The sequence below is a fragment of the Aspergillus sclerotioniger genome (assembly GCF_003184525.1).
Source record: "Aspergillus sclerotioniger CBS 115572 chromosome Unknown BO94scaffold_39, whole genome shotgun sequence".
Classification (NCBI taxonomy): domain Eukaryota; kingdom Fungi; phylum Ascomycota; class Eurotiomycetes; order Eurotiales; family Aspergillaceae; genus Aspergillus; species Aspergillus sclerotioniger.
Window position 1 is genome coordinate 1 of NW_020291029.1, and position 16,600 is coordinate 16,600.

General features: G+C 49.8%; 5 protein-coding genes and 4 non-coding genes across 9 annotated transcripts; 6 read left to right on the plus strand and 3 right to left on the minus strand.

Moving 5' to 3' along the window:
* BO94DRAFT_539750 (putative inositol polyphosphate phosphatase) lies at nt 1-4,369 on the plus strand. The gene is made up of 6 exons (XM_025612767.1): nt 1-388; nt 451-2,812; nt 2,859-3,068; nt 3,113-3,372; nt 3,417-4,084; nt 4,136-4,369. Exons 1-6 carry the CDS (start codon nt 341-343, stop codon nt 4,209-4,211), a joined length of 3,624 nt encoding a protein of 1,207 aa, XP_025462575.1. The 5' UTR covers nt 1-340; the 3' UTR covers nt 4,212-4,369.
* A 217-nt stretch (nt 4,370-4,586) lies between these two features.
* On the plus strand, nt 4,587-4,659 carry BO94DRAFT_t283. The gene has a single exon. It is a non-coding gene; the product is annotated as a tRNA-Trp (tRNA).
* Nucleotides 4,660-5,427: 768 nt separating this feature from the next.
* BO94DRAFT_t284 lies at nt 5,428-5,500 on the plus strand. The gene has a single exon. It is a non-coding gene; the product is annotated as a tRNA-Trp (tRNA).
* Nucleotides 5,501-5,653: 153 nt separating this feature from the next.
* On the minus strand, nt 5,654-6,081 carry BO94DRAFT_539751 (uncharacterized protein; the record flags this gene model as incomplete). Its single annotated transcript, XM_025612768.1, has 1 exon — nt 5,654-6,081. A coding segment is annotated over exon 1 (377 nt), but the record flags the coding sequence as incomplete, so codon positions are not given.
* A 228-nt stretch (nt 6,082-6,309) lies between these two features.
* BO94DRAFT_t285 lies at nt 6,310-6,382 on the plus strand. Its single transcript has one exon. It is a non-coding gene; the product is annotated as a tRNA-Trp (tRNA).
* An 898-nt stretch (nt 6,383-7,280) lies between these two features.
* Nucleotides 7,281-7,370, plus strand: BO94DRAFT_t286. The gene has a single exon. It is a non-coding gene; the product is annotated as a tRNA-Asp (tRNA).
* A 349-nt stretch (nt 7,371-7,719) lies between these two features.
* On the minus strand, nt 7,720-10,407 carry BO94DRAFT_268736 (uncharacterized protein). The gene is made up of 10 exons (XM_025606539.1): nt 10,110-10,407; nt 9,814-10,052; nt 9,608-9,755; nt 9,467-9,551; nt 9,389-9,406; nt 9,269-9,326; nt 8,706-9,213; nt 8,561-8,649; nt 8,303-8,489; nt 7,720-8,236 (listed from the first exon to the last, which is right to left on the minus strand). The coding sequence occupies exons 2-10, from the start codon at nt 9,975-9,977 to the stop codon at nt 7,901-7,903; spliced, it is 1,593 nt and encodes a 530-aa protein (XP_025462577.1). The 5' UTR covers nt 9,978-10,052; nt 10,110-10,407; the 3' UTR covers nt 7,720-7,900.
* Nucleotides 10,096-11,211, minus strand: BO94DRAFT_477191 (STE/STE20 protein kinase; the record flags this gene model as incomplete). Its single annotated transcript, XM_025608633.1, has 4 exons — nt 10,096-10,455; nt 10,518-10,732; nt 10,781-11,058; nt 11,120-11,211. 4 exons carry the CDS (start codon nt 11,209-11,211, stop codon nt 10,096-10,098), a joined length of 945 nt encoding a protein of 314 aa, XP_025462578.1.
* Nucleotides 11,212-13,929: 2,718 nt separating this feature from the next.
* BO94DRAFT_268794 (uncharacterized protein) lies at nt 13,930-16,069 on the plus strand. Its single transcript, XM_025606540.1, has 7 exons — nt 13,930-14,352; nt 14,407-14,457; nt 14,512-14,710; nt 14,800-15,009; nt 15,071-15,277; nt 15,329-15,353; nt 15,410-16,069. The coding sequence occupies exons 1-7, from the start codon at nt 14,059-14,061 to the stop codon at nt 15,783-15,785; spliced, it is 1,362 nt and encodes a 453-aa protein (XP_025462579.1). The 5' UTR covers nt 13,930-14,058; the 3' UTR covers nt 15,786-16,069.
* Nucleotides 16,070-16,600: the final 531 nt, after the last annotated feature.

The following is a 16,600-nucleotide window of genomic DNA, read 5'->3' on the forward strand; positions in this document are numbered from 1 at the left end:
CTCCTCTCCACACACTCACTGCTCAATTCCTTCCATCGCTTTGATTCCAGGCCCATCTCGACCCGGGCCATCCTTCACGTCATCCTTTAAATAGCTGCATCTGCTCCACTGCGCCTGGCCCTGTCCCCTGCTCCTGAATCCCTTCCGCCTAAACTGGAGCTCCGCCACACTCGTCACTCCGGCTCACTCCCTGCCACCCGTTATCTTATCCATTGTCGCCCTTAAATTTCCTACTGTGCCATTTCTTGGCCAGTTCCCGGTGGCTGCCTGATTTATCGCAATTGGTGGCCTATGATTAATACCTTCGATCCGTCTTCCTGTTGGATTCGCTGTTGTGGCCATGGAGGGAACCCGCAAGGAAAAGGACGCCACGGATAGTGCTCCGATTGTACGTCGGCGCAAGCTGTCCCCGCTGTGATGAACCTCATACTAACCTGCTGCATCTTATAGAGACCGGTGTCTACCCTGTTGTCGCATTTCGAGAATCTTTCGCATCGCCGAGCTCCATCCGCCGTGACCAACGGTTCACGCGACCCCCCATCCTTTCTCCGAACCCCCGAGTATAGCGACGATGTCCGCTCCTCTCGGGCCTCTCTGGACCTACCCCGTCCACGGTCTCCCTGGGGATCAGTCCCCGAGATTGAGCGGAGTCACAGCATCGTTCACAATGGCATACCCGCGCGGCCTAGCGGATCTCCGGGGATTTCCCCGGGCAGACGACAGAACAGGCCCATGTCGATGAACTTGCACTCGTCGCCACAGTTAGCGCCGACTCTGACGGTCGACTCTCCCCGGTCTCCGCCGCGCGGATTCGGAGCGGACCATGAGGAGGATATTCGCGTGTCTCGCAGCCCCCCAAATGCATCCCGGGAGTCGCTGCCTACCATCCCCCAAGGAGTCCCCTCTCATCGACCGACCACCCCCGTTACTGCGTCTTTCGCCACTGATAATAAACCGGGTCGTCTGTCGCCGGGCAGTACAGATGCCGTGGCAAATGGCCGCGAAAGTCCATCGGAACGAAAGGGCAAGAGTGTTTCGCTCCCTCCGCCCGCTAACCGGGCGGAGAAGCCCAAGATTCCCGCCAAACCAGCGGCCCTGTCACACCACGATACTGGGTCTCTTGCTCCGCGGCAGGAACGGGCGTCCTCGGAAGATCGCATATCGCCATTTAGTACTCCTCCGAGCAGTCCCGAGAAAGCGTCGCCCAAACAGCAGCCGGCTACGAGAGCGGCGCCGGTTTCGCGCTCGCCCTCCCACCGCTCGCCTTCCCGCCCTGTGCCTGGTCTCCCGACGCACCGGTCGTTGGAGGAGAGGTCGCCCGCTCCTCCGGCGGGTGTATTCCGAGAACCATCCTTTTCACAGAGGCGGCCAATCCCAGAACCTCCGCGGGAGACCAAGCCGCTCATGGTCCAGATCCCTCCCAGACACTCCCTTCCGCCGGAGCCACTGGCCAGCGCACCGCTCCACCGAGCCTCTATGCACGATCCTCACGAGCGCCCTGGGTTGCCGCCACGACAGCCGTCAGTGGCACGAAGGGGCGGTCCGTCCCCGTCTCGGTATTCGTACCAGCCGCCGCCGGAGAGTCCGGCGTTTTCATTGCCTCCGCCTACACCATTCCGTGAATCGCGCCCCCTCTACCGGGACGAGCTTCCAACCTCGACGAATGTCCACCGGCAGCCGTCTTTCTCCCGGGAGTCTAGGCCTGTGCCGCCCCCGGCTGTCCCAGAGAGACCTGTGGTAGAACGCCAAGCGGTCCGCCCTGTCCCGAGCGAGGATGAGCAAGCTCCAGATGACGCGCCTGTTGCGCGCACGGATTATCCCGATGCGTCCATTGCAAATCGACGCCCGCCACTGCTGAAGTCGGGGCCTCAGGAGATTCATACACGGTACGACACGCGACTGATGGATGTGTGCGGGAAGCATGTGTGCACGACCGGATACATCACGCGGGTGTGGGATCTGACGACTGGGGAGCAGATCATGAGCCTGAGTCATGGCGAGACAGTCAAGTGTTTGTCGCTGGCCTTTAAGCCCGGTGCGGGTCTGGAGGATGAGGGCCAGCGACTGTGGCTGGGCACAAATGCGGGGGATCTCCACGAGATCGATATCGCAACCCGGTCCATTGTTGCATCGCGGTCCTACCCCTCTCGTCGGGAGATTGTCAAGATCTTGCGGCATAAGAAGGAGATGTGGACCCTTGACGACGAGGGTCGGTTGTTGGTGTGGCCGCCGGATGAGACAGGAACGCCGAACTTGCAGTACAGCTACCACAATCCCTATGATCGCGTTTCTCGCGGACATACGTTCTCCATGGTGGTGGGTGACCTTCTGTGGCTGGCTTCCGGGCGCGAGGTACACATTTATCGGCCCAATGCGCGTGACGATGTGTCGTTTAAGGTTCTTAGCCGGCCATTGGGCCTGCAGCATACAGGGGATGTCACGTCGGGTGCGTATACCACCCAGGATGGCGGCCGCGTGTATCTAGGTCATGCCGATGGAAAGGTCACGGTTTACTCTGCCCACGACTTTGCGTGTCTGTCGGTTGTCAATGTCAGCGTCTACAAGATCAATTGCCTGGGCATTGTGGGGGATTATCTGTGGGCGGCATACAAGACCGGCATGATCTACGTCTACGATACGGCTACGAACCCGTGGACGGTCAAGAAGGATTGGCGCGCTCACGACAGCCCTGTGAGCGGGTTTCTCCTTGATTCCAGCAGCGTTTGGACGATGAACCGACTGCAGGTGACTTCACTGGGAGACGATAACTGCATCCGTATGTGGGATGGCATGCTGGAGGATGATTGGCTGGGTAAGTGATCTTTGTTCTTGGCTGGGGTTGAAGCTGACCTTGGTAGAATCTCGAATGCAAACTCGGGATGTGGAGTTTTGCACGTTCCGTGAGATCCATGCAGTGATTGTGACCTGGAATGCGGGGGCGTCTACCCCGGGGAGTGTGCGCACGTCCACCTTTATCCAGGATGCAATCCATCCGGAGAATCCACCGGAGATTTTGGTGTTTGGTTTCCAGGAGCTGGTGGACCTTGAGAATAAGAAGATCACAGCCAGTATGTACCCGAATCCGTGTGGAGATATAGCTAACCCCGTTCAGAGAGTCTGCTTCTCGGGAGCAAGAAGAAGGAGCATGGTGATAAGGAGCATATGAGCCGGCAGTACCGGGTTTGGATGGAGCATTTGACTCGCGCTATCAACGACTGCATGCCCTTGGAGGAGTCGTATGTGCTGCTACACAGCGGGAACATGATCGGTCTGTTTACCTGTGTTTTCGTGAAGCACAAGGAGCGACAGCGGATCAAGAACATCAGCGCTACGGAGATTAAGCGGGGTATGGGAGGGTTGCACGGGAATAAGGTAGGTTTCTCATACCAATGGTCGGGCGGTTTCTGACGAATTAGGGTGCACTGCTTCTACGTTTTGTCCTGGACGACAGCTCCCTCTGCTTTGTCAACTGCCACTTGGCGGCTGGCCAGTCGCAGACGGCGCACCGCAACAACGACATCGCGGCGATCCTCGAAGCAGAGTCTCTTCCTGCCGAGAGCAGCCTTGCGACTCGCGCGAATCACTACGTGAGTGGCGGGGATGGCTCAATGATCATGGATCATGAGATCTGCATTCTGAATGGAGATCTCAATTATCGCATCGACTCGATTCCACGCCACGTGATCATCGATGACATTCGCAGTAACAACCTCACCAAGCTGCTAGAGCGAGACCAGCTACTGGCGTCGCGACGCAAGAACCCTGGCTTCCGCCTGCGATCCTTTAACGAGGCGCCTATCACGTTCGCGCCGACGTACAAGTACGACGTCGGGACGGACGAGTACGACTCCAGCGACAAGAAGCGCGCGCCGGCATGGTGTGACCGGGTGCTGTATCGCGGGCTGGGTCGCGTCCGACAGCTGGAGTACCGGCGACACGAGGTGCGGGCCTCGGACCATCGGCCGGTGAGCGCTACGTTCAAGCTGCGCATCAAGACGGTATTGCCGACTGAGCGGGCAGGGACATGGGAGTCATGTCAGCAGGAGTTCCAGCAAGAGAAGCGGCGACTAGCATCGGAGGCAAGGTAGGTTGCATTCCCTATTTGAGTCGTGGTTCACTGCTAACTGAACTGTAGTATCGAGTATCTCATCACGGTGCTCGGGACGGACCCTCAACAGGCGCGAGGATTGATCCTGGGAAATGGGAAATGATTAGATTCGTATATTGAGTTGGAAAGTAGACCGGGATGTGTATGACTAATGAATCACGATAGACATGTATCATGACGGGATAGAGCCCGGGTAATGGTGTATATAGAGTACATGTTGTTCCTTGTGCCAGCCGAAATATATATCAGTAGTATACCAACACATAACCACGAAATTCTTGCAAGAAACTTGCCATTTCCCCAACCCCATACCCAAACCTATAAGCCATCATAAACAGATTAATAAATCCAGGAACATCCACCGAATACAGTATAGTATACCCGTTAAAGGAAATAGAACACTTTAGGTTATCATCATGAACGGTGAAGAAATATATCTCCCTCATGATCCCCAAAACCACCCTCAAAATTCAACAATGGGCCTATGGCGCAATTGGTAGCGCGTACGACTCCAGATCGTAAGGTTGTCCGATCGAGCCGGGCTGGGCTCATCTCATTTTTTGCTTTTTTTTTTTCTTGTTTCTTTGATTTCCGTCCCGATGGTTGTTCCTACTGGCTTGACTGTTGTCCATGGGCAGATAGTTGTACCAGGTTGGAATGTCGGGGTGCTATTTTTGTATTTGGTTTGCGTGTGGAGTGTGGAGTTGATTTGACGGGTCGGATATTAGACATCCCTTGCAGGGTGTGTAGTAGACTAGATAGATAGCTGCTAAAAATATGTACTACGTAGGTATGAAGGACATGCAGGCGGATATGTAATTATTGATCCGTTTGGCAGTTCATTGATTGGGTTTGCTGTAATGCAAGCTTAATTTAGCAGTTTGGGTATCTTCTAGGCTATGGTAGATCTGGGATATATGCTATGTGCTACTTTAGGATGATAGAATCGGTAGTGATCGTGTGGGGCATATAATGTGACTGTGCTGGTGTACTTATATATCAGCAGTCTTTGATTTCTTGTTCCAGACCGACCACTGGGGGTATATAGAAGAGATGGAAGCTTCGCGACTAGTGATTGAACTCACTCACCTATCTACCTACTAGTTTTGTAATGACCATCCTCCAAATTGAGATAGTTACCTACTATGTATTTCAGAGAATGAAAACTACAGGACTACTTACTCCTTACAACTCAAGTAATGCTGACCCATCTTAAGTCTATGCTCAAAGTAGACGTGCATTGTGCAGATTCACTGATACCCATCCATCATTTCACCCCCGCTTCATAAATCAACAAAAAGCCAAGAAATATCACCTATGGGCCTATGGCGCAATTGGTAGCGCGTACGACTCCAGATCGTAAGGTTGTCCGATCGAGCCGGGCTGGGCTCATACCCTCTTTTTTTGCTTTTACTTTTATTTACCCCTTGGGATAGGGGTCGTTGTTTGGTACTTGAACAGAAATGGGGAATCAGAAGGTTGATTTCTTTTTTGTTTTTTAGGGATGTGTGTGTTGGTGAGTTGTTGGGTGGGAGGATGTGGTGTGATGGCTGTGACGGCAGCTACTACTACCTAGTAGCAAGCTTATAAGGGATGCGCAGCTGAGCGTAGTGGCTCAGAATCCCAGTCTTTTGCTGAATGGTGCAGTTGGCAGGGGGCCACCGCCCTAGAAGCCCACCTAGGGGCTGGCCTTGACAATGGTCGGGTAGGATAGGATGTCGGGTTTGATGAGGAGTTATTGTTGGTTTGGGTGTTTTGATTCCCCCGTGTTTACCAGGTGGGATTGTTGGAGATGAGCTTGTTTTAGGATAATTACTAGGGAACGGTTGTGTTAAGTCCGATCTGAGGAATGTGGAACGTGAATTGTGTATGTAGTTGGCTGATGGATGGATGACAGCGCAGCAGTATAGAGTGCCACCCCACCAACCACGACATCTCGTCCACCACATACCATCCCTACTACCTTACCCACAAACTATATTCCTTGCCGATCATATATCACGTGTTAATCTACATCTTAAACTTACCGACTCCGTATACAATCCTCAATCCCCTCAAGAACTCGAATCAAATCACCACCCCAAGAGTAACCCCCCTGCAAAGCATTGCCCAGTTGCCCCTCCACCTTGCACGACATCACTCCCCATCGCTTAGCAGCCCTAACAGATCTTGTCAAAAACCCTCCCATTAATCACCAGAATGGGCCTATGGCGCAATTGGTAGCGCGTACGACTCCAGATCGTAAGGTTGTCCGATCGAGCCGGGCTGGGCTCATCCCATCTTTTTTCGCTTTTTGTTTTTTCTATATTAAGATGTGGAAGCGGGCGGGGTTGTTTGGTGGCTGGTTGGGTTAACGATTAGAGCGGTTGGTGAGAGGTATGGCTTTAGTTTTTCTATCTTGTAATGGGAATTGTGTTGTGATGTGTTAGGGCTAGGACATTGTCAGACGATACGGTATAGATGCTCATAGGGATTGATGGGAGGTGCTTTCTCTATTAATGCAACATCGCCTAATCCTCTGTAGCGATGATGGTGGATGAGTGATTGGTTAGATCTACCAGTCTCTAGACACCTAACCGGTTACCTGGGGAGTAGATCAATGGTCTTCAACACACGCATGATTTGACTAATTACTGTCCAGAAAAAAAAAGTATACTGCTCTAGAATCTCATCCCAGTAGTAGCTCAGATCAGTTTACTGTAAGGTATTTTCTCGACTTATGGACGGAGTCTATAGCCCACCACGCCTCTGGGACTTTCTCACAGAATTGGAGTATAAACTGGCACTAACATTCGGCCACGATATAGATTTGATGGCGGTATTCTGTAATGTAATGCTTGGATTATTCAAAGACCGTAGCCAATAAAAAGTAATTATCTTCGATGTTGTGTTTCCTACTGGATAGTCGAGTCTAGATCTGCCGGAGAAGGACAATTATCACTTCTCCTCTCGATTGTAGTTCTTATAGGAGCGAATAATCAACTATCTTATTCTATTATAGACCTACTTATAACAAATATACGAACCAAACGCTAGCTAGCGATCCAAGCAAGAGACTCGTTTGGTAAGTATACTGCCCGATGGCCGACACAGCCCAATCAACAGATATATTGGTATATCTCACCTACCACCGGAATCTAGCCCCAAATAGTAGAATATAATCCTCATCAATTCCTCGATGGTCTAACGGTCATGATTTCCGCTTGTCAATCCTTCCCAGGAACAAGCGCGGGAGACCTGGGTTCGACTCCCAGTCGGGGAGATTTCTTTTTTTTTTTTTCCTTTTTCCTCCCCTCCCACTGTGTCAATCAGGGCTGCGTGCCCGGCAGAAGGCAAAGAAAATATAAATGAGTATTAGTGAAGACGGGGTAATTTTTCTTTTCTTTTCTTGGTACTTGTTCGATGGTTCGCTTTTGGGCGTGATTGTGTTGGTGGTTCAGTTGTGGGGATAAGGTGTGTTGTGGATATTGGTATTGATACTGGGGGAATGGGATAGGGTGGTTGTGCTTTTGTATGGAGAATGATGGGTTGGAGGAAGGGGGGAGGGGAGGAAGTGGAAATGTATAGTATAGTGTACTAGGGTCTTGCAATTAGATGAAATATCAAGTATTCATGCTAAGTCGTCAGAGAGAGAGGGAGACAGAGGATTGACTGACATCAACATTTCCCAAATCAAACCGCAAACCAGCACCAACATTAATTCCAACAATATTCCTCAACCCCCTCCCCGAATTCCTACTATACAGCATTATAAAAATACACTCACTCCATCTATCCTACACTTCCAATCGATCAAGACCTCATCTCCACCGCCACACCCGTAGCCAACGTCCCAGATGTCAGAGCTGGCTGTGTCTGCACCATCAACAAATCCGCATGGAAATCCGTATTCTCCAAGCCCCGATCATCATCAGGGTTAACTGTACTCCGTCGACGAACCCGACCTACTAAACCCGTCATCCACTGCTCCAACCGAGTGGTTCCCGCGTGGTTGATTCTCCGGATTTCCAGATCATCCAACTCCTCGGTTAATCTCGCGAGGTTCGCGGCTGGTATGAATAACTTTTCCTCACTGTTGAAGGCTTTCTTCACCTTGAGAAGCAGGAAAAGCGTAACAGATACGATATGCTGGGTGTTGTGGTTAGTTCTTTCTCCCACCCCGTTTGACTGACCATGAGGATTCTCAACACTTACAGTTCCGTAGGCCTCGGCGACCTTGCCCACAGTCGCATTGTCATTCCACCACGGGGCACTGGAGAATGCAAAAACTACGATACAGGTGATCAGGCCGAGCCAGGCTTGGAGGGGTTGGAGGGAGGCAAGAGGTCCTCGGGGGGTTCGGCGCTGTCGGGTGGGGAGACCCTCGCTGTAATGCTTCATCCTATTTCTTGAGTGTTAGGAACTGTGGTTTATTGGAGTCCGGAGTATATGATCTTGAGAACGGATACAGACCAACGGTGATAGCGAATAAAGGCTCCGCAGACAGCAGCCCATACAATCATAATAGCATTGCTGCAGGTGAAGGAAATGACTTCAGTTATCTATATATCCAGTCAGTGAAGTTGCTGAGACAGGGCAGAGTAGTCAATCCACCGACCTGCTCCGCGACGTAGCAATCCTTGAGCCGAAGAAACGGCACCCAGTAGAACGACAACATACTGACGAGCAAGGCGGCCACCGGTACCTGATTCTTCTTTGACACCGTGGAAAGGCTTCGTGTGATCCAATTTCTGGGCATCTTGTCGGCCATTCCATACAAGGTACGCGAAGCCACATAGAGGGAAGTATTGGCGGCGGACAGAACGCTGAAGAATAGGCATCCGTTGAGAAATCCTGCAAGACGCTTGTCTTTGGCATTGAGCGCAGCGATGATTACCATGCTGCTGGATTGGCCCCTTTTCCTGTCAGCATCGAGGTCGGGGAATATGCTATTCCGGTCCACGGTGAGAACCTCCCCGACAGTGCACATGATATACACCACAACCACGACGTATACAGTATACTGGGAAGCCCATCCCAGGGAATTATCGTCCCAGGCCTCATATGCTGCCATAGCATAGATCTCGATCCCTTGGAATGCATATGTGATAATTGTAAGCGCATAACTGGGCTCCTGGGTTAGCGTGATTCCGACGATTTTGCGTAGACATGGGTTCGTACCAACCAGCCTGAGCCTTGCTTGCATATTCGTCAGAGTGAGAGAAGCTGAGCGAAGGAACTATTCCGTTGTGAGCCTGGGAATCAGGGTCGAAAGGGACAATCCAAGTATCCACCACCCACTCTTGACGGCCGAATCCCCTGTTTGAATCCCAGTGTGAGTGGAGTCTTATCTCGCAGAAAGAAGCATACTTCTCTCACCTGCAATCACATAAAGATATATTGAGATGGCGATGATCATGATGAGCTTCAAACAGCCCCCAAACGTCCCCACAAGACCGTAATACTGCGCAATCGGTCAGACAGGGATCGAAAAGATTGAACTGGGTGGGTCGCCCGCACAAATACACCCATCGCATTCAGCAGGAACAGCGCTATAGGAACAAGACCATAGCAGATCAACGCTCGCCATGCCTTTGACAGACCCCAGTATTCGAGCAACATCCCTGCCGTCATATTCTGCGTGGCGAAAGCCGCGGCGTATGCGTACCTGATCGGCCCCTGTCAGCTGTGTAGACGCCTTTCTGGGAGAACACGATTATCCTTACCAATAAGCCAAGCCAACTACCCAGCCCAGCTCCTCATCTAGGAAAGTGCGCACATACTCGGCAATGGCGTTGTAGATTGGGAATCGTTGGCTTAGCTCGGCGAAGCATTCATTAACGGCGACCACGACCACGCTCATGATGAGGGTCGCGAGAAGCAAGCCCATCGAGCCGGAGCTACCAAGGGCGGTTCAATTCTCGAGGAAGATTCCACTTCCAATGATTGCACTTAGGGCAATAAACTGGTCGGGGTGGAATCAGCAATGATCGGGTGTCATTTGAGGTTTAAGCGTACGCACGAAGATTTGGTAACATCTGGAACCATTTATCCCCCAGAAGCTCCCTCGCAGTCGGTCTATCCCTCGGATCCATCCTCATAATCTTACACACAAACTCCCTATCCTCCACCGAGATTTCTTGCCGACCAGCCCTCGAAAACGGCTTCCTCTTCTCAGCCGGAACATTATCCATAACATAAGACAGAATGGCCAACGTCTCATCATCCGCCAGATCCACATACGAAGGCGGATACGGGCCAAAAAAGACATAGTATTTGGTGAGAATCTTCAGCTCATATTCCTCATGTCCCCGTGGCACGTCGGGCTTGAAGATGAAGAAGTTGTCGCCCCAGATGAGGGATATTACCTGTATACGGAATTAGTAAAGTAAACGGAGTAACTAGAAGAGGAAAGGGCAGGGAAGGGTACCATCGTCCCAAACGACCAAATATCAGTAGGTGGACCCCACTGAAGACCCAACTGGGCTTCTGGGCTGCGCCAGACAGGAGCACCAATACATTCGCGGTCTTTGCAGAATTTATGCTCGACGTGCACTGTGTTTTCTAGATCGCAGAGTTGGATATCGGTGAATCGCTGTCCGTCCGACCCATAGTTCACTAGAATATTGTCTAGTTTCACATCTACTTACTGTGTTAAGACGAAACCTCGATGAGACTAGATAGGAATCATACCCGTATGCACATAACCATCATCATGCAGTACAGCCAAAGCTTGGAGTACTTTCTTCGAGACGTATTTTATCTCTGAGGTTGTGAGTCTCTGAGATGCCGAAGCAGACATAAGGTCATCGTCTAGATGTCGGAGTACAAGAGCAGGTGGGTCGATGATTTCGTCGATCAAGGGGCGGAGGTAAGGAGTTCGGGTTTGGAATTGCTTTAATACGGCTCTCTCGTTGTTGATGCGTGCTTGGTGGGGATTTTTTATTATAAAGGGTTGGTTGGTTAGGTTGCTGTTGGGGTGTGAGCTGTTGGTTGGGTATGGGGAAATGGTTGGGGAGAAGGGGGGAGGACTTTGCGAGCCATATACTGTCGTGGAGCTTTTTGGTGATGGTATAGGTGTTTATTTTGCCTTTGAGGGATTGGCCTAGTTTTAGGGTGGTCATGGTGTGGTTGAGAGGGTACGTTTTGGAGGCTGGTTGGTTGTCTAGCAGATAAGGCGTTGTTTGAAGTGGGTGGCAGGGATGGGCCGGTTGCAGACCACGTGAAGTCGGGGAATTTGTCACGACGCTTCCTCTGAATTGTCATGTTTCCACATGGCTGTTTTCTGAGCCTATGCGCAAAATCTGTTGAATTACATATTATATTCATCTTAGTTTATTACTCCATCTGTTATGATGGATACATTGTTTCAGCCTGCCGCCCTCAATCACTGCACGGATAATGTATGGCTGCTATCCAGACAATATGTCCCGCTGTCAATCCAGATATTTTTACATGCGCAACTAATTCCCAACAGTCCCTGGCGGTTCCAGAATTTATCCTGGGGTTTTGTTGAACATGACCTACAACAAACATGCTCTCCAAAGTCTGGAAGAAAAACCTGTATGGGGTTATTGCATCGCAGCTACGCAGATATCCGCGCCCTTGTCACATCTCTCAGTCACTGCGCAGACATGTCCAAGAACCTTGTTATGGCGTCAGTAGATGTTTTGCCAGGCATATTACTCAGGTGGTAGGCCAAGGCCAATTTTCACGATCTTGGTTTTAATCTCGGATTGGGAGACCGGAGACCGTGTGTCGACCGAGTTTTGTTCCATTTGAAAGCCTGATTCAGGCCCCCGGATATGGTCCATTGATATATTCGCCACTCTGGTGTTTGCTGATGGATTGAAACCGGAGACCGAGAGGTTTCTCCGCTACTCCGCACTCAGCGGGGAGCCTTCCTTATAGAGCACCAGATCTACATTCTTGTCTGATCCAAGTGGACCTCGTGCGGCTGACGGTTATGCACGTTCTTCGGTGGGCCTTTCAGGGATCATTAGATATGTTTAATGAACTGCGGAGATGTGACGCTTCTGCCTGGTTCCATTGCCTGACGGACAATTGTGCTAACCTGGTCAATCGACCACAGGCCATTAACAGTAAGTTCAAGTATGAACTGTCTTGTGATGCCTCGCCAGGACATGTAAAAGACTATCGTGTATACCTCAATGTTGTTAGAAAACGCTAAGTCTGTCCAGATGAGCCCATGATACGCAGTTATTGTTACAATCAGTATTCATTGCTAGAGATTGCCGATCATCCTTCATTGACAAATACCAAGTGCGACGACTGACAGTCCCATGATGACAACCTCCACTCGGCGTCCAAGAAATGCTTATTTCTCGTCACAATCCCCGCACACCTTTCCCTTTATCGTAACCCCCCCCCCAAAGCGAATGGTACGGCTTTCCCTTTCCAGATGATCTACTGTTGAATTTGCTCAGCACAAATAGCAACTCTACATGCGATCCACGCGCAGATCTCTAAAGTCATCCCCGAAGACATAGCCATCTAAAGCCCGAAGGGTCAAGATGAATTTATAAATACCTGTACCTCTCCGATGAAATCGTCCCCCAAACAGCATCTCTCTCTCCACTGCTCCGCAGTATCATTAAAAGTTACCGAAAATGAAGCTCCTCACTCTCCTCGCACTCACTGCTACCTTTGGCCTGACCAGCGCCGCCAGTGTTCCTCTGAGCTACCGTCAATCCTTGTTCATACCTCCGCCCGAGCGTAAGTGGGCCCCTTTCCCAAGAAGTACTTAGACATCGTTTGACTCCACAGCAGAAGAGAATTGCCCTAACACTGGCAATTACTGCTGCACATGGGACGGTTGTGCGTCCTGCTGCTATGTTTGGCAGAAATGTGACATGAGCATTGATTCTGCACAGGGAAAGTGTGTGAATGATTTCTGAGCAGAATTCCGATTCGCTCGTAAGGTATGGTTGTTTAGCTTATAAGATGGAATGATCGCTAAATCCTCGTCATGGTAAAAAGATATTGTCAGTTAGATCAGAGCCGTACTTATCAGACATTAGGATGGTCTCAGTGCGGTCTTGTTTTACCCAGCATTTTCTCAAATAGTGCCAACTATGGGAAATATCTCAGAAGGCTTAAACATTCGGTTGCACTTTTGTTGTAGCTGTATACTGACGAAACAATGTCCTCGTTGAGTGACTGTTAATTTATTCAAGCAATAAATCTATAGTATTCCTAAAGCGCAGCATACAGCTAGCAGTGCAAAGTATTGACATCAACTTTCTATTACTGTTCTATTCATTAGATGCATGTTACTTTACATCCTCGACCTATCCTACCAAGTACCTCCTGATTATGATCTCATCAATACCTTGTCCTCAAAGATACCTCACTTAGGATCATCTTGAGGATCACAAAATCCGTCACTTTCACCACCCCGGACCTTTTCCTGTTTCTTATGTTTTTCTTCTCGTCGCCACAGCACTCGCGTTGGAGCTCTTCGCCTTCGTTTAGAGTGCCCGTGGAATTCAGGCATTGTTGGCATCCGACTTTGAGCATATGATGAAGGTGATAATATTCAAAGGAGATGTGGATGGCATAGTAGGGTACTGGATTGGCCATTGTGGCTTCGAGAATGGTTTATATGGTATTTGTAGTATAATAGTAGTTATAAATATTATGGGCGACCAACATTTTGCCAAATATGATTTCTAAACCAGCAAATGTACGATACTGACAAAACCGGTCGATCTCGGTCCCTGATTGGTGGTCCTGAACAGAAAAGGTGACCAATCACTGTGCTCGCTAAGCATTACTGCTTTCCGAAGCCCGGCATATTCGGCGTCGCCTGTCAACGATAGCATCATGTGAGATGATAAGCGCGGGGCTGAGCTTCCCCAGCCTCGTCGGAGGCGCTCATATAAGGGTCCAGGCCAGGAGGACAACCCCAAAGGTGTCCAATCCACCCAAGATCTACCCCTCATGACGAAATGGCCACCCTCGCCTTAGCCATCCGTCCGCCACCGCTTGATTCCCCTACAGACATTGCCCTCATCTGGCAAGAAGCCATTCATCGATACGAGCAGATCACCGACCAGAAGATTGGCGCTTTGGAACCAGTCACCAGTGTTGATGGACTGTTGCGCCAGACTCGAAAGACGGCGTCACGGTTTCGCCTTCATCGTCATGATAATGGTAAACTGGATAAGCTCCGCACCTTAATCGGAAAGAGCTTGGGGATGGTGGAGGCCGTTGGGAATATCGTTGGCTCGGCGGCTTCTCTCGTGGGTGTTTGTCTTGGATTGGATTGGCATTCTATTGATTGTTGATGTTGGCAGGCATTTGCGCCCAGCACGGTTATACTGTCTGCAGTGAATTACTTACTCAAGGTATACGATTCATTTCGCTCAAGCCTCATCCGGTGGATATCTAACAACCTGTAGACAGCCAAATCCGTTTCATCCGACTACGACACCCTCAATGATTTCTTCAAGGACTTGGATCAATATCTCAGCCAACTGAAGATCTTGGAAGGATCTATCCCTCCTATGCCGGAATTGCACGCTGCGCTTGCTAGGGTCCTTACCTCGGTGTTGGTTCTTTGTGGGGTGTCGGTGAAATATACTCGCCAGAATAGATTTCGTGAGTTCATCAACGGTGGTGATACTGGCTATCTTGATGTCTCAGCGTTGTCCTCCGTATTTTATCGCTAACAGCTACCGCTTGCTCAGTCAAGGGATTCAAGAACCTGGTCAAAGGGGAAGATAGCGAACTACGGGCTGCATACGCGGAGTTTCACAGATCAGTCGAAAATGAGAACATTGCTGTCAGAAATGCGACTCTAGTTGAGTTACAACGAAGCTTGGTTATCTCTACACGTACGGAGCAAAAGACTGAGACGATTGTTACTCATACTGAGAGGATTAATCAGTATGTCGAAGGTACGCTTCGATGATTGGCCAGTGATTCATCAGTCACGAGTTCCAGACTAAATGTGAATAGATCGAGAGGATAAAGAGGCACACGATGCTATTGCTTCCGAACGCGAGGATATTTTGAGGTCACTGTCATCAGTGAAATTCCATGATAAGCACCATGACGTTCTCGCAAAGCATCATCCAAATACTGGACAATGGCTACTGGATAGTGATGAGTTCCAACAGTGGTTTCACGGAGATAAGTGTACTACTCTATGGTGTACCGGAACTGGTAAGTCGCAACAACAACTTAACGACTTCATCAATTGATAGATGGCTTCAGCTGGTACCGGCAAAACTGTGTTGACGTAAGTAGCTGACCCGCCAGTCGAACATCAAATCAATCCTCTCTGAGGCTGAACAGGTCCGTCGCGGTTGATTATGTCCAGCAGAAGGCTTTTTCTGGAAATATTGCAGTGGCATATGTGTATTGCGACTACAAAGATCCAATGACAAAAAGCGGCGGTGAACTAATCGCAAGCTTATCCCAACAGCTCGCCGAGCAGATAGATACAGTGCCCACAGAGTTGAAACGCTTTCACGAGAAGAAGCAGCAGAAAACAAGAGCTGTCACCAATGAGGATCGTCTGTCGGTCATGAAGTCTCTCGTCACTCATTTTTCTCGGGTCCACATCTTCATTGATGCCCTTGTAAGTTATATCTTCAACATCAACATGTCAAGCTTTGTGTCCGGTCATTATCTGAAAGTAATGCAATCTGATTACCAATGTGGTTACTAGGATGAATGCTCCAAAGACAATCGAGACAAATTTCTCTGGTACCTGAAGAGAATGCAGGGATTTATGCACATCTTTATCACCTCTCGACCACATGTCGATCTTGACTCATACCTTGTTCATATATCAAGGCTCGAAATAGTGGCACGAGAATCTGATATAAAAGAGTACTTATTGTCTGAGATTGACAGAGACACCAGCCTGACCAAATTGATCGCGCGAGATCCACAGCTCAGGGAGGAGATTATACACAGTATTAGTGCCAAGGCAAAAGGAATGTAAGTTCTGCGTGAAGATGATAAAAACATGTTTTTATTTCACTTCATATTCTGATCTTGTTGTGCAGGTTTCTTCTTGCATGTCTTCAGATGGCCGGTCTTGCCAAGCAAAGCCCGCGATCGGTTCGAAAAAGTCTAGAGACCTTTCCTACTGGGATCTGTGCTACTTACCAAGAAGCAATTGCAAGGATCCAAGAGCAAAACCCGATTGACGCGGAATTTGGAATGAAAGCGCTCTCATATGTGTTCTTTGCAACAAAGCCGCTGCGGGTGAATGAGCTACTTCATGCCTTGGCCGTAGAACCTGGTGATACCGACATCGATAGGACGGCTATTTCAGAAGCAGAGATTATCATCAATCTCTGTGCTGGTCTCATCATGATCGACGAAGAGAGTAACTGTGCTCGTCTAATTCACTACACCCTCCAGGAATACCTCGAAAGTGTCCAGCTTGAGCTTTTTCCTCATGGGGAGGTTGACTTTTCAACAATCTGCCTTACCTATCTCTCATTCGACGTCTTCGAAGCTGGGCCTTGTAAT

What these genes read in the sequence shown, in the direction of transcription:
- BO94DRAFT_268794 (XM_025606540.1), top strand. Translation starts at nt 14,059, where the DNA reads ATGGCCACCCTCGCCTTAGCCATCCGTCCGCCACCGCTTGATTCCCCT. An exon ending in TACTCGCCAGAATAGATTTC is followed by an intron (nt 14,711 to 14,799) that starts GTGAGTTCATCA and finishes CCGCTTGCTCAG; the next exon opens with TCAAGGGATTCAAGAACCTG. An exon ending in GATTAATCAGTATGTCGAAG is followed by an intron (nt 15,010 to 15,070) that starts GTACGCTTCGAT and finishes AAATGTGAATAG; the next exon opens with ATCGAGAGGATAAAGAGGCA.
- BO94DRAFT_268736 (XM_025606539.1), bottom strand. Translation starts at nt 9,977, where the DNA reads ATGGGCTTGCTTCTCGCGACCCTCATCATGAGCGTGGTCGTGGTCGCC. An exon ending in AGCAAGGCTCAGGCTGGTTG is followed by an intron (nt 9,214 to 9,268) that starts GTACGAACCCAT and finishes CCAGGAGCCCAG; the next exon opens with TTATGCGCTTACAATTATCA. An exon ending in TCGCCGAGGCCTACGGAACT is followed by an intron (nt 8,237 to 8,302) that starts GTAAGTGTTGAG and finishes CACAACACCCAG; the next exon opens with CATATCGTATCTGTTACGCT.
- BO94DRAFT_539750 (XM_025612767.1), top strand. Translation starts at nt 341, where the DNA reads ATGGAGGGAACCCGCAAGGAAAAGGACGCCACGGATAGTGCTCCGATT. An exon ending in GAATAAGAAGATCACAGCCA is followed by an intron (nt 3,069 to 3,112) that starts GTATGTACCCGA and finishes AACCCCGTTCAG; the next exon opens with AGAGTCTGCTTCTCGGGAGC. An exon ending in GAGGGTTGCACGGGAATAAG is followed by an intron (nt 3,373 to 3,416) that starts GTAGGTTTCTCA and finishes CTGACGAATTAG; the next exon opens with GGTGCACTGCTTCTACGTTT.